Here is a 15,351-nt window from a genome sequence, read left to right on the forward strand (position 1 = left end):
AGTGCTTTCTATCTATCTATCTATCTATCTATCTATCTATCTATCTATCTATCTATCTATCTATCTATCTATCTATCTATCTATCTATCTATTATATAGTGCCTTTCACTCTATCTATCTATTATATTGTGCCTTTCACTCTATCTATCATATAGTGCCTTTCAATCTATCTATCAATCTATCTATCTATCTATCTATCTATCTATCTATCTATCTATCTATCTAATCTATCTATCTATCTAATCCTTCCAACTACGCTAATTCTATCTATCTATCTATTATATAGTGCTTTCTATCTATCTATCTATCTATCTAATCCTGCCAACTATGCTAAGTCTATCTATCTATCTATCTATTATATAGTGCCTTTCACTCTATCTATCTATTATATTGTGCCTTTCACTCTATCTATCATATAGTGCCTTTCACTCTATCTATCATATAGTGCCTTTCACTCTATCTATCTATCTATCTATCTATCTATCTATCTATCTATCTATCTATCTATCTATCTAATCCTGCCAACTACGCTAAGTCTATCTATCTATCTATTATATAGTGCTTTCTATCTATCTATCTATCTATCTAATCCTGCCAACTATGCTAAGTCTATCTATCTATCTATCTATTATATAGTGCCTTTCACTCTATCTATCTATTATATTGTGCCTTTCACTCTATCTATCATATAGTGCCTTTCACTCTATCTATCATATAGTGCCTTTCACTCTATCTATCTATCTATCTATCTATCTATCTATCTAATCCTGCCAACTACGCTAAGTCTATCTATCTATCTATTATATAGTGCTTTCTATCTATCTATCTATCTATCTAATCCTGCCAACTATGCTAAGTCTATCTATCTATCTATCTATTATATAGTGCCTTTCACTCTATCTATCTATTATATTGTGCCTTTCACTCTATCTATCATATAGTGCCTTTCACTCTATCTATCATATAGTGCCTTTCACTCTATCTATCTATCTATCTATCTATCTATCTATCTATCTATCTATCTATCTATCTATCTATCTATCTATCTATCTATCTATCTATCTATCATATAGTGCCTATCTGTCTATCTATCTATCTATTATATAGTGCCTTTATCTATCTATCTATCTATTATATAGTGCCTCTATCTATCTATCTATCTATCTATCTATCTATCTATCTATCTATCTATCTATCTATCTATCTATCTATCTATCTATCTATCTATCAGTGTATATACCAGGGGTGGCACACTCCAGTCCTGGAGGGCCACAGTAGCTGCAGGTTTTCATTCTCACTCTTTTCCTAATCAATGCCCAGTTTTCACTGCTAATTCACTTCTTTTTCCCTTCATTTTCATAGCCCTGTTTTTAAGGATTCAGTGCTCTGAATTAATTATTTTCTTCATTAAATGACAGCCAAACAGAAATCAAATGTGAAACAAGTCAACAGTTGACCAGCTAAATTGGGGCTTCAAACTCCAACTAATTTCACTCCAACCAGTTTCTTTATCAGAAGCCAATTCTTGCTGTTAATTAAACTCGTTCTTCAATTCGCTCTTATTCTGACACAGCAGACTTTTCCAGAACTGTTGATTTTCTGTTTTTTCTAAGAACATTGTCAAAATGTTTTGGGGACCTGAGAGATCAGCCTTAAAGAGACCTTCACATTTCTTTATTTTCAGATATTGTGTGATGGGCACAGGTGAGCTGGTCACGTGGCACCTTGTTTTGTGTCTCATTATTGTTTGGCAGCTAATTAAAGAAAAAGAAACAACTAAGGGGCCTGAATCAAGTTAATTAAAATTAAGGCAAAAGAAGTTAATTAGCAGCAAAAACTAATGAAGAAGATGGTTAGAATGAAAAGCTGCAGCCACTGCGGCCCTCCAGGACTGGAGTGTGCCACCCCAGTGTAGATGATTAGGTGTTCCTAATAATTTGCACAAGGCGGCCATTCTTGACTGCTGTGTTTCATTCCCGGCTTTGCAGCTGCTGAACTCTTTTATGTCCGCCTGGCTTGGTGTTGACTCAACTCTCTGAAGTTTCAGCCAAAGACCAACTTGCCTCCAGCATTGTGTCCCGGTCACAGGGTCACGCTGACCCAAAGTCAGGCCCATCCGGGGTCAGTGGCCCCCATGTCCCTGTGCCACTGCACGCTGTGCTCTCCTTTTTTATTTAATCAGTGATGCAGGGCCTGATATTACAAAATGAGAAGAGGACTTACGTCTATCTGGATGAGCTGATCGTCCTTATTGCTGGGGTTCCTCCACACCAGGTGAACGCGGACGGTGGCTGTAATCTTATGGCCCACACCTTCAGCTGGCGCGCCTTTGCTTCGGTCCAGCAGCACCTCCGCCTCATAGCTGTACCTGTAGAGCTTCTCATTGTTGAGCCGCGGCCCGGCCGTCTTTTCTGTGAAGACATCGGTGACACACATCAAGCTGCACTGCTTTGCTCCTCCGTTATGTGATCCACTCACAAAAGCCCACCCAGAAGCAGCTGGCAGATTGTACTCTCGAGGCCACATTTATGATAGATAGATCTTTATTGTCATTGTCACTTTTACAAAGGAACAATGAAATTGAAGGCGTCAGTGTAACTCTGCAGAGTGTCACCTCGGTCCTCCAAAAGGCCACCCTGACTGAAGTGAGATGCCAGTACTGAAAAATCACAAATATTAGCCCAGGATATTGAAAATGGCAGAACATGGGTCCCCAAAACCTCCCACTGCTGGTGTCCCCCATTTAGGGGATCTCTAAACACAATGTGATATCTTCTTTAGAAATAATAAAAGTAGCCGTCCCAGTCCATGATTAATTAATGAGGTGAGCACTTCAATCTAAACACAGACACGTCACCTAACTTAAGGGAACACGACGTCACTCCAGGTGTCATTCTCGACGCTCCCACTCTAAGCCGTTTGTCACATGTAGTGAAGTAATGCATTGAATTAGTAGTTTGAACTCCAACAGATGACGCACACAAATGACACAATAACCAGTAAAGGAAGTTTTAATTGAATAAAATGAAAGCACATAAAAAAGGCTGATGGAAGAAGTGCTGATCCCATCAGAGCCCACCGACTGTCACACTGAGGGTCTCAAACTGTTTGGAGCTGTTCATGGGATTTGGGATTTATTTACCTTTGATTCCTTTCTGCTCTCGTTTTGCTGCATTGATGAGTGCGGACCACCAGAATGTTTAATGGACTCAAAGGACACGAATACAGTGCAGCAGTGCCTCGTACTTCAAACGCTAAATTGGACAGAAATTCGATGTGCAGTTTGACCGATGCTTCGACGTTCCAACTGTGCAGGCGGAGCTCAGGCAGCGAGCGTAAACGCCAAGTCACCTCTCGCTCTGAGGGCATCTCTTGTGTTACGCTCGCTCGTGTGTTTGCTTTGATTTAAACCCCCTGTCTATTAACCATGGCATCCAAGAAGAGTGTGGAAACAGCGAAGCCTAAGAGGAAGGTCGTAGTATCGACGATTGAGGTGAAAAAGGAACTCACCACGAAAACGGTACACGTGTGGCGGCCATCTTTATGACACCGAAGTCGACTGCCCTTCCAAACGGTAGCCTTTGTCTTCCTCTCCACCAGCCACACGGGACATCGCCACTCCTCGCTAAGGGGCAGTAAATGTCATCTCATCTACTTAGAAATAAACTGCTCAAGAAATGAAAGGAACACTGAAAACCCATCAGATCTCAGTGCTGGCCATCTCTACTGCTATGGACTGAGATGGTGATGTGTAAGGATAGAAATGAAAAGGGTCAACCGACAGAGGGAGAGACCCCCGAAAAATTAAAGGGAACAAATGAGGTGGCAGGCAAGCTGGCAGGAACTCCAAATGGTCCTCAACCTCCACCCCCAACCCCGGTTTGAAAATGTACTGATGAAACGACGGATGGGGTCCTGGGGGATCTCCTCCCAGATCTGGACCAGGGCATCACTGAGCTTCTGGACAGGCTGAGGCGTCAGATGGACCCAAACATAATGTCCCACCCAGAAGGGTCCGGTTTTGGGGATTCAGTCAATGGTATCAATTCTTTCATCTTCTCGCCACATGAGGCCAGGTGGGCTTTGTCATGCACCAGGAGGATCCAGCGTAGGGTCTGACAATGGATCCAAGGATTTCAACCCAATACCTAATGGCAGTTATGGTGCCCACCCATTGTCTAGCCTGTCGAGGTCCCTCCATGGATATGCCTCCCCAGACTGACCATCACTGACCCCCCCACCAAGCTGGTCATGCTGAACGATGTTACAGGAAGCATACGTTCTCCACAGCTTCTCCAGACCCTTTCATGTCTGTCACATGTGCTCAGGGTGAACCTGCTCTCCTCTGTGAAAAGCACAGGGTGCTAATTCTGGTATTCTTGGCAAATGCCAATCGAGCTCCATGGTGCCCACTAGAGGACGTCGGGCCCTCAGGCCACCCTCATAAAGTCTGTTTCTGATTGTTTGCTCAGAGACATTCACACCAGTGCCTGGTATTCCTGCTGGAGGTCATTTTGTAAGCTCTGGTAGTGCCCATCCTGTTCCTCCTTGCTGATGGGTTAAGGACCTTCTACGAGGGGCCCTGTCCAGCTCTCCTGGAGTAACTGCCTGTCTGTCTCCTGGAATCTCCTCCATGCCCCTGAGACTGTGCTGGGAGACACAGCAAACCTTCTGGCAATGCCACGTATTGATGTGCCATCCTGGAGAAGTCAGACTACCTCTGCCAGCTCTGTAGGGTCCAGGTATGACCTCATACTACTAGTAGTGACACTGACCGTAGCCAAATGCAAAATGAGTGACAAAACAGATGAGGAGGGGAAAATGTCTGTGGCCTCCCTCTGCCTGTTAACCCATTCATTCCTGTTTAGGGGGTCGTCTCATGGTTGCCCCCAAGTGCACCTGTTGTTAATTTCATTAAACTGATGAGCCCCTCTGCTACTTCACAGAGCAGATCAACAGCCCACAAGTGTCATTGACTTGATGTGCTCCTTTCATTTTTTTGAGCAGTTTATATATAAACTTCCACCAGCAGGCTTCAACCTGCTGAGGCCTAAAATGGAAAACTGGTTTCATAGTCCAAAAACCAAACTGAAAACTGCCTTTCAGGTGTTATGAGCACAGCACGTGAAATGGCCAACAGCGTCCACCAAGCAGGCCTGAATCCATACCAGCCTGCCCAGAACAGGTAACAGGCGCTATATAACCTGGTATTCAATGGGTGGGCTCACATTTGCCCTTTTCTGGTCCTTTGGAATTTCCAGTGTATGCAGTGACTTCCTAAGAATTTGCAGTAATGGTTTCCATTTGCGCTCTCTAACTTCCAGTCCCGGTGATTTGTTAGATTTCAGTCAGTTTCATCCAAAGCCATTCAAGGAGAATATCTCAGGTTGTTTCCCAAATACTAAAATCTTTTGTGCCAGTAAGAACTTCATCACATCAAACTGCACCCACGACAGGAGGCGGTGGACGTCTGTTGTGATCGAATTTCACAAATATGGTGTGAGGCCATCAAAACCAGGGAAGAAGCACTGAATCCCACCAGCCTGCCCAGAGGAGACGCACCAAAAAGCACTCCCAGTGCCCCTCAAGGGAGAGGATAACCAAAGAACCCCTGGCTTGTATAGAGCAAGGCCACAGGAATCTACTAACGGAGCAAAATAAACTGAAAATGGGAGCCAAAATCCAAGAAAACACAACACTTAGGGAGCCCACCAGAGTGCACTGAAAATGAAGAGCATAAAAAGAAAAAATGAAGGAGGAAAAAAAGAAAATTAATAAGAATAGAAATGTAAAATAATTTACAAAGAAAACGACAACTTCTGTTAGATGTGGAAAAAGGCACAACTGGGGGGGGGGTGTTCAGGCAGGCGCAGCTCCACCCTCAAAAACATAAAAGTGACGATGACGATGATGACTTGTTACTTGGAAAGAGTATAGCAACGCAAAAAAAAAAAAAGTCCTGGTTCTTTATCCCAAACATCCAGGATGAAAAATCTTCCATTCTGTGTAGAGGTTTGGATTTCTGGATTTCCCCCAGTTGTCCCGTGAGAAGACCCTGCTTATGACTTCCTCATCCTCACTTACCTAAATAAGTCTGAGGGATTGAATGGTCTCCTCTTGTTGGTCAAAGTTCTGGTCTGTTATGTTAGATAGACAGGTACATAGGAAAGGCACTATACTGTATAATAGATAAATAGATAAGTCAAATGTACTCTAGAATGAATAGATAGATAGATAGATAGATAGATAGATAGATAGATAGATAGATAGATAGATAGATAGAGTGAAAGGCACTATATAATAGATAATAGATAGAGTGAAAGGCACTATATGACAGATATATAGTGCCTTTCACTCTATCTATCTATCTATCTATCTATCTATCTATCTATCTATCTATCTATCTATCTATCTATCTATCTATCTATCTGTTATATAGTGCCTTTCACTCTATCTAATAGATAGATAGATAGATAGATAGATAGATAGATAGATAGATAGATAGATAGATAGAGTGAAAGGCACTATATAATAGATAGATAGATAGATAGATAGATAGATAGATAGACAGAGTGAAAGGGACTATATGATAGAAAGATATGAAAAGCACTATATAATAGATAGATAGATAGAGTGAAAGGCACTATGTAACAGATAGATAGATAGATAGATAGATAGATAGATAGATAGATAGATAGATAGATAGATAGATAGATAGAGTGAAAGGCACTATATGATAGATAGATAAGATAGATAGATAGATGTGAAAGGCACTATATGATAGATAGATAGATAGATAGATAGATAGATAGATAGATAGATAGATAGATAGATAGATAGATAGATAGATAGATGTGAAAGGCACTATATGATAGATAGATATGAAAGGCACTACACATTTGCTAAAGTAGTGTGACAGGTGGTATGCAAATTAGTCCGATGGACAGGAAGGGCACTAGATAGCCGATCGCGCTGGTATTCAGGTCATCCTGGGCACACTCTTTCTTGCCTGTCTGACCAGCATGTAAGACATTTCCCCCTCTCTGGTTCCATTCCTGTTATTTATTACTAAACCCAAGTGAGCCGTGCACACTGTGGTGGGCTGGGGGTCCCATTTGTACGGTGGGCTCATTAGGGCCAGTTTAGTGTTCAGTTTCCCAGCTCTGTGAAGGCTGTCGGAGTTACACAAGTGATTCATGACAGGTAGATGTGTGCTTAGCGGTTGCTATAAAAGGTGGACACACTGGCATAGCAGCACTGCCAATCCTCACTTGGCATCAGGGTGGCAGTTCACAGTGTGCCTGTACTGCCGTCCTGTGACTGAGGCCTTCAGACGTGCACAATGAATGGTTAGCTTTTTAAAACAGAATATCCATTAAGGGCCCAAACCTGCCGTCATTTAACAGACAGGACACTTGAGGGGGGCACATTAAACAGAGAGACAGGACCCCCTTTGTGCATTTGGACACCTGGCCATCTGTTAGCAGAAATGGCAAAATCAAAGTAAGGAAACAAAGAACATTTCAGGATTGTCTAAGAAGAGCGAGTGACCACATTTCCTGATATAGCGCCTTGTCCCCCACAGAACCTACAGGTCATTTCTTGTAGGGCTTCGTGTTGTCTAAATGTGGGGTCGGTCAGGTGAGGTGACCCAGTTGGGGTCACTTTGACAGTTGGAGTCGTCACCTGCAGTCCGACAGCAGACGCTTTGCTGGCCAAGCATGTCATGGGTGGCCTGGCAGGAGTCACCACGTGTCACTGTATGACACCTCTGCGGTGAAGCCAACGACTCGTAGGTGGTGTCCTGTTCCAAAGTGCAGGGGCTGGGCTGGGCACTACGAGCTGTCACTACGGCTATGACGTGGCCACAGATAACACGCTGCTGGGTGACGTGTCCTCGAGTTCAGTGAGTCATTTGAGTGCCACGTTAGACTCAGAAGGTTCAGTGTGTTCATCCACTGCTGACCTCTGATATGTCACAGCTGGGGACATGGAGATGTCAACAGTGACAACAGCACAGCACTTTATGTGAATGAAGTCGAGGAATGTTAGGGGGATTTGAGGCTTTGTGTTGTCACTGCGTGGGCTCTGAATGAGGCGCACGGGCAGAGGTGCCATTTAAAAGTCACACTGACTGGGAGGACTGAGGTGTACAACGAGATTAGGCGATGCCCTCCTTGTTTGTTGTCATGTGCCTGTCACACGAGGAGCTGTGAGGTCGTAGTCATGCTGTCACCTGTGAAATAAAGCTGGATTGTGACAGCAGGAACTGTGAAAGGCGCTATAACATTTATCGTATGGCTTTGGGGCTGACAGTCTACCATTGTTTGTGTTATTAGCGCTGACTGAACACCAAGAGCTGTTAAATCCTGTGACCCACCATTGTGTTCACCTCGAGATTTAATGGCTCGGCCCAAACCCAAATCTCCAACATGTCCTCCGTGTCACCTCAGACGAGGTGTCACACTGGGACCCTGGAGCACCACGGTGACTGAAGGTTTTTTTTCCACCATTGTGAAAAAGTAATTGCCCCCTTTCGTGATATTGTTTTATTTTAATTTGATATACAATATAAATTGTTGTCTGTTTGTCACAATGAATCTCTCCAGGTCTTAAGACAGAAATGTGACATTAGATGAGTGAACACAGACCAGCACTTCTAAACAGCCACACCTGCACTGCCCTTGTGAAAAGGTAACTGCCCCCCGAGAGTGCCTCACTCAAACAGCTGACCAAAGCTCACTGGTCATTGGACACAAGCAGCCCTATTAGCCTGAAGCTCAACACGCCATGACAGTGAAGTTGTCACCACAAGAACACGAGGCTTCGATCAAAGGAAATTCAGAAGAGACGGGGGACAAAGTTATTGAAACTTCCCAATCAGGAAAAAGTGACAAAGACATTTGCAAGACGGTGACCCTCCAGTGCACCACTGTGTAAATGGAGAGCATGAGGAACGGCAAGGAATCTTACCGGAAAAGGGTGGCCTGCCAAAGTGACCTCAAGGAGATGGAGACGACCCCAGAAGAACATCCAGACACTGCAGGCCTCTGAGGCGTCACCTAAGATCAGGACGGGCGTCATGGCTGAGGAGCAAGACGGAAACTTCAACCATCCAAGAGGAACACCGCTACAAAGAAAACCGCAATGATCTCCAGGCCTTCTGGAGTAATGAGAGATGAGTCCAGCGCGGTGGGTGACACCCGGCCCACCACAATTGGAAGAACTTCAGATGGACAGTAAAACGTGATGGCGACGATGTGGAGATGCTTTCTAAGGTGTGCTGTTGTCAAAGTGCACCTTCTAGCAGGAGAATGTCCAGGCAGGTGACCACTGGGTGGTGCAGCAGGATGAAGATGGGCCTCATTAAAGTGAACCCCCGTGTGGACTGTGTCATGTAGGCTACCCTGACGTCATCGCCCTGTAGTGTTGGAATTCTGTTATAGGTGGCACCCCCGGCTGGCAGCTAAGTCGCCCTCTGGTGTTTATCTCAGTTACAGCTTTACGTGGTCGAGAGCCGCATTAGGTAACGGACTAACACTAAAACTATTTGATATTTCTTGCCCTACTTGTCCCTACAGAGCCTTTCCTCGGTGTCCTCATGCGTCTGGACCCTTCTTGACTGGCACTGCCCCCTCGACTGCGTTTCTGTAAATATCGAGGTGCCTCGCTCGCCTGCTGTCCACTTTGATTCTTCCCGTCTTTGCCTCCAGCACTTCCTTGTGTGTCTCCCACTCGCACTTCACCAAAGCCAAACTGGCCAATCGGAATGCTTGGAGAGAACACACACACACACACACACAAAGCTTAGTGTTTTATTATTGGCACATGGACAGAGTTTCCACTCACACGCACTCATCAGCAGGCGCCACTCTCGGTGCCATCATGAGCGAGTAGAAACTCCTTACCTGAACTAACCGCCTTACCTTGCAATGCTGCCCTCTAGTGTCTGAACTCCATTACTGGCTTATAGCGTCTTTACTGTCACGTGATCAGAGTCCAGTGAAACCTGCATGTGTGTAACATGTGGCATCGCAGGCACGCTTCGCAGAACAGAACTTCTGAGTCTACTGTGTCACTTGTGCCTCCTGTGGTCCCCGTCACCCCGAGTTGGATGAGGGGGATTCAGGACGATGTCCAGCAGGCTCATTTCACCACAGACCAGCAATCCCACAACAACTCCATCAAACCCAGAGGTCTTCTGTGATCACGGGGTGGGCACACTGGAACTGGGTCAAGTGGCAGAGGTGAGGCGTGTGCCCAAACATGGCAAACTTAAGGCCAAGAGAAGCTGAAACAGACACGATGATGTAGGAGGGATCCCCTACCCTAACCCTAACCCATCACACACCAGCACACGGAGTGACAGCGGACCAGTCCAGTCAGCCCCAAGGGGGCCACGTGAGCACTCAGGCTGTGAGCGGGCAGGGCGCCAGTTGAGAACCCGGGAGCCGTGAGGCAGGAGACCACCCTAAAGATGGGTGGATGTCAGTCAAACGTGGCGGAGTCTTACAGACCTTAATAAAGCCAGCTGATTAAGAGGGACTTAGTGCACATGTGATACCCGCTCATAAACTGGCGTTCGTGTTTATATGTGGGGCTCAGGTGACATGGGTGGGGGGCTTGGGGGTCTTATTTGATTTTGGCTATGAATGCGGTTTTCTCCACTCCAGTGATGTCTGCCCTCATTTCTCTTAATCATTCACCAAAGCCTGCAGTCTTGGGTAACCCCCCAGCGAGACCACCTCGGTCCGTAATGACTTGTGTGCGTATTTGAAGAGGATTTCTGGGATTGTTTAGGATTCTGTTGTCCTTTTACTCAAAGTAAAACATTAAAAACCACCGGGCGGCACTCGCTCAGACCGAGTCCACCTGCAGATATCCTGCCTTCAGCAAGCTGGAAAATAACAGGGAGAATCTGAGAAAGGAGCTTCAGGTCATGTTGTGCTGCGAAAGGCGCTATATATTAGACACAGATAGAAAGAGGTTGGCAGCCCTTCTTACAGGAACGTATGCCAACTCCAGATAAGTCGCGTTAAAAATGAAAGCAGACGAGCCACGAGGCTTTGATATCACGGATGCAGAAAAAGCCACACTGGCACCGGGCACTCGGGCTGAGCAGCACAGACCACCGCACTGCAGCCGTGTAAAACACAGAACATCATTTATGGCACATTCTGTCTTATTGAGCACAACGTGTTTAATAGAGGGTGAGGACGGACCACCGAGATGGGAAACCCATATAATGAACAGGCCTGGCACTAATGGCATCCCTGCAGTCCCTGTGCCACTTCACCCCTCTTTTAGATTTACACACAAAGACCCCTACAGGATATACAGTATACACACACACACGGCGTATATTATATCAAACATCAGCAGGACTGTGCCCACCAGCTCTAAACTGGCACCTCCATACACGAGGCCTGTGAAGGACTGGCAGCCCACCCAGGCTCGACTCCTGCTTTGTGCCCCCCTCAGACTGGAGTTCTGCGGCCCACACTTCAGATGAAGGTCACAGACTCGGCTCACGTCGCCAGCCCGGACCCTGCTTGCCATGCAGCCCTGAGCTGGTTAGGCAGGTAGAGAACCTGAATGGACTGACGAGGGGGGCCGGGTGGGATACATGAAGCTCCGCACCTCAGCTCTTTATAGAGAGTGGTGGGCCGCTGAGGTGAGTCGAAGCCCTAAATGCGTTTGCCGAGCTGAGGATGAAGGAATGAATGAAATGTGAGAACATAATGAGGTGTGCCACTGACCTTCGATGGAGGAAGCGTCCAGCAATGGCAGCACAAGCAGGCAGAACAGACCTCCGAGGATCATGGCGGCGGCGGTGGCGGCAGCTCCTTCTTCTTCTTCTTCTTCTCTGCAGCTGATGAAGGGCTACGTGGAGTTTTCAGAATGAAGGGTTGACAGCAGAGAAGCCTCAGGACAACAGCAGCAGAGTTTATCTGTGGAGCAGAGGGCCAGACTCCAAACTCCACGCTCCGGGACTAAGTTCACGCAGCCCTCCCTCAGGTAAATCATTAAGCCGAGCCTCGCCGGGTGGGGGGCCAAAGGCTGGCTGGCCTGTAAGAGGGACGCAAAGTGTGCTGCTGGGGCTCGGCTCTTCTTAGAGACCCCGCGTCTTGACTGGCACTTAAGAAAGGACATCAGACAGAGTCTCGTCTGGAGACCACCAAACACGTGCTAGCTGTGTGAACAAGGACTCAGCCCCCAAAACTGCTTCCACGTTTGTCTCGGACATCACAACAGAATACAATTCAGCGAAACAAAGAAAGATGGCAAACACAACAGGAGGCTTCAGAATGAATCCAAAGGCAAGTGGGACCCTCGTAATCAACTGACAACAAAAGAGAAAGTCGCGCACAGGCCGGGCCTGCTCATGGTGGGAGGGCATCACCTTGTTTATCAAAAAGAGAGAAGTTGAGTCAGCATCCCATAATAACAGTCACAAACCCAGACCTCTCACTCGTGGACGTATTCAGACCCTTAACTTCAGCCCCATTGGCAGCAATTCCAGCTTGGGGTCTTCTTGGCCGAGTCTCTACAAGCTTTGCACACCTGGACTGCACAGCCCATCCCATATCTTCCTGGCAGGTCCTCTCAAGCTGCTTCAGACAGGATGGGAAGCGTCACCATCTTCAGGGGTCTCCACACCGTCAGTCCATTCATGTTCTCGTCAAGTTCGTTATCGGGTCGGTCAACTGTCGCACTTTAAAATGAACACACAGACAGACCCTCACCACAACAGTGCCCCATGAATGACACACACACACACGCTGATTAACCCTTAGCACTTTAATGAATTTGAAATGAAACAACTCCGATGACGTTGAAGTGCAGACTTTCAGCTTTAATTCAGTGGGGAGAACAAAATGATTACATAAAAATGTGAGGCAACTAAAGCATTTTGTGAACACAATCCCTTCTTCATTTCAGGGGCTCAAAAGTAATTGGACAATTGACTCTTTGGCTATTTCATGAGCAGGTGTGCTCAAGTCCGTCATTATGTCCTTATCAAATAAGCAGATAAAAGGCCTGGAGTTGATTTGAGGTGTGGTGCTTGCATGTGGAAGATTTTGCTGTGAACAGACAACATGCGGTCAAAGGAGCTCTCCATGCAGGTGACAGAAGCCATCCTTAAGCTGCGAAAACAGAAAAAACCCATTTGAGAAATTGCTCCAATATTACAAGTGGCAAAATCTACAGTTTGGTCCATCCTGAGAAAGAAAGCAAGCACTGGTGAACTCAGCAACGCAAAAAGACCTGGACGTCCACGGAAGACAACAGCGGTAGATGATCGCAGAATCATTTCCATGGTGAAGAGAAACCCCTTCACAACAGCCAACCAAGTGAACAACACTCTCCAGGGGGTAGGCGGGCGTATCGATATCCTAGTCTACCATAAAGAGAAGAAAGCAAATCCAGAGGGTGCACTGCAAGGTGCAAGCCACTCATAAGCCTCAAGAATAGAAAGGCTAGATTGGACTTTGCTAAAGAACATCTAAAAAAGCCAGCACAGTTCTGGAAAAACATTCTTTGGACAGATGAAACCAAGATCAACCTCTACCAGAATGATGGCAAGAAAAAAGTATGGAGAAGGCGTGGAACAGCTCATTATCTAAAGCATAGCTCATCATCTGTAAAACACGGTGGAGGGAGGCAGTGTGATGGCTGCCAGTGGCACTGGGACACTCGTGTTTATTGATGATGTGACACAGGACAGAAGCAGCCGAATGAATTCTGAGGTGTTCAGAGACATCCATCCATCTATCCATTTTCCAACCCGCTGAGTCCGAACACAGGGTCACGGGGGTCTGCTGGAGCCAATCCCAGCCAACACAGGGCACAAGGCAGGAACCAATCCCGGGCAGGGTGCCAACCCACCACAGGACACACACAAACACACCCACACACCAAGCACACACTAGGGCCAATTTAGAATCTCCAATCCACCTAACCTACATGTCTTTGGACTGTGGGAGGAAACCCACGCAGACACGGGGAGAACATGCAAACTCCACACAGGAAGGACCCAAGAAGTGAACCCAGGTCCCCAGGTCTCCCAACTGTGAGGCAGCAGCGCTACCCACTGTGCCACCGTGCCGCCTCAGAGACATCCTGTCTGCTCAAATCCAGCTAAATACAGCAGTCACATTGATTCATGATACAGATGGACAATGACCCAAAACATACAGCCAAAGCAACCCAGGAGTTGATTAAAGCAATGAAGTGGAAAATTCTTGAATGGCCAAGTCAGTCACCTGATCTTAACCCAACTGAGCAGGCAGTTCACTTGTTGAAGACTAAACTTCAGACAGAAAGGCCCACAAACAAACAGCAACTGAAAGTAAAGGCCTGGCAGAGCATTAAAAAGGAGGAAACCCAACATCTGGTGATGTCCAGGAGTTCAAGACTTCAGGCTGTCATTGCCAGCAAAGGGTTTTCTACCAAGTATTAGAAATGAACATTTGATTTCCAGTTATTGAATTTGTCCAATTACTTTGGAGCCCCTGAAATGAAGGGATTGTGTTCAAAAAATGCTTTAGTTGCCTCACATTTTTCTGCAATCGTTTTGTTCACCCCACTGAATTAAAGCTGAAAGTCTGCACTTCAACTGCATCGGAGTTGTTTCATTTCAAATTCATTGTGGTGATGTACAGAACCAAAATGAGGAAAAAGTCATCTCTGTCCAAATATTTATGGACCTAACTGTAGATAGATAGATAGATAGATAGATAGATAGATAGATAGATAGATAGATAGATAGATAGGCTGCGGTGGGTTGGCACCCTGCCCGGGATTGGTTCCTGCCTTGTGCCCTGTGTTGGCTGGGATTGGCTCCAGCAGACCCCCGTGACCCTGTAGTTAGGAATATAGCGGGTTGGAAAATGGATGGATGGATAGATAGAAAGGCATTATATAATTGATAGATAGATAGATAAATAGAGTGAAAGGCACTATATGATAGATAGATACTTTATTAATATTCACGTCTGCATGGATTCTCGTTCCGGTGCCACAGCCTTCCTCCCACATTACCTGTAAGAGCCAATCTAAGAACGTTAGCCGTGATGTTCAGACTCTCCCAAGTGTCTTCTAGAGCCGCCTCACACTGTGACTGAGGTACGATGTGCTCTTTTAGTACTTGAACCTCCTCGGCTCTTTCTGCGACACCCGAATGTGAAACATGGACACTCGGAGTGGCTCACAGACACAACGGTGGCTTTCCGTTTTCTGACCGCGTGGCCTCCGAGTGTAGGGCAGGACCTTAAACTCAAGTTCATAAACTCATCCCTAAACCTTAAAACACCCAATTTAAGAATGTTCTCTTTATTTTTCTGTTTT

At 46.0% G+C, this 15,351-nt stretch overlaps 1 protein-coding gene across 1 annotated transcript in view; it reads right to left on the minus strand.

Moving 5' to 3' along the window:
• mttp (microsomal triglyceride transfer protein) overlaps nt 1-11,962 on the minus strand; it is a 40,331-nt gene extending 28,369 nt beyond the window's left edge. The window contains exons 1-2 of the mRNA XM_028805108.2: nt 11,760-11,962; nt 2,224-2,411 (exon numbers count right to left, since the gene is read on the minus strand). Of these exons, the coding sequence (XP_028660941.2) occupies nt 2,224-2,411; nt 11,760-11,823 (252 nt within the window). The 5' untranslated portion in view covers nt 11,824-11,962. The remainder of the gene's footprint in view (nt 1-2,223; nt 2,412-11,759) is intronic.
• Between the last annotated feature and the right edge of the window lie 3,389 nt (nt 11,963-15,351).

This window comes from Erpetoichthys calabaricus, chromosome 7 (assembly GCF_900747795.2).
Source record: "Erpetoichthys calabaricus chromosome 7, fErpCal1.3, whole genome shotgun sequence".
Taxonomy (NCBI): Eukaryota; Metazoa; Chordata; class Cladistia; order Polypteriformes; family Polypteridae; genus Erpetoichthys; species Erpetoichthys calabaricus.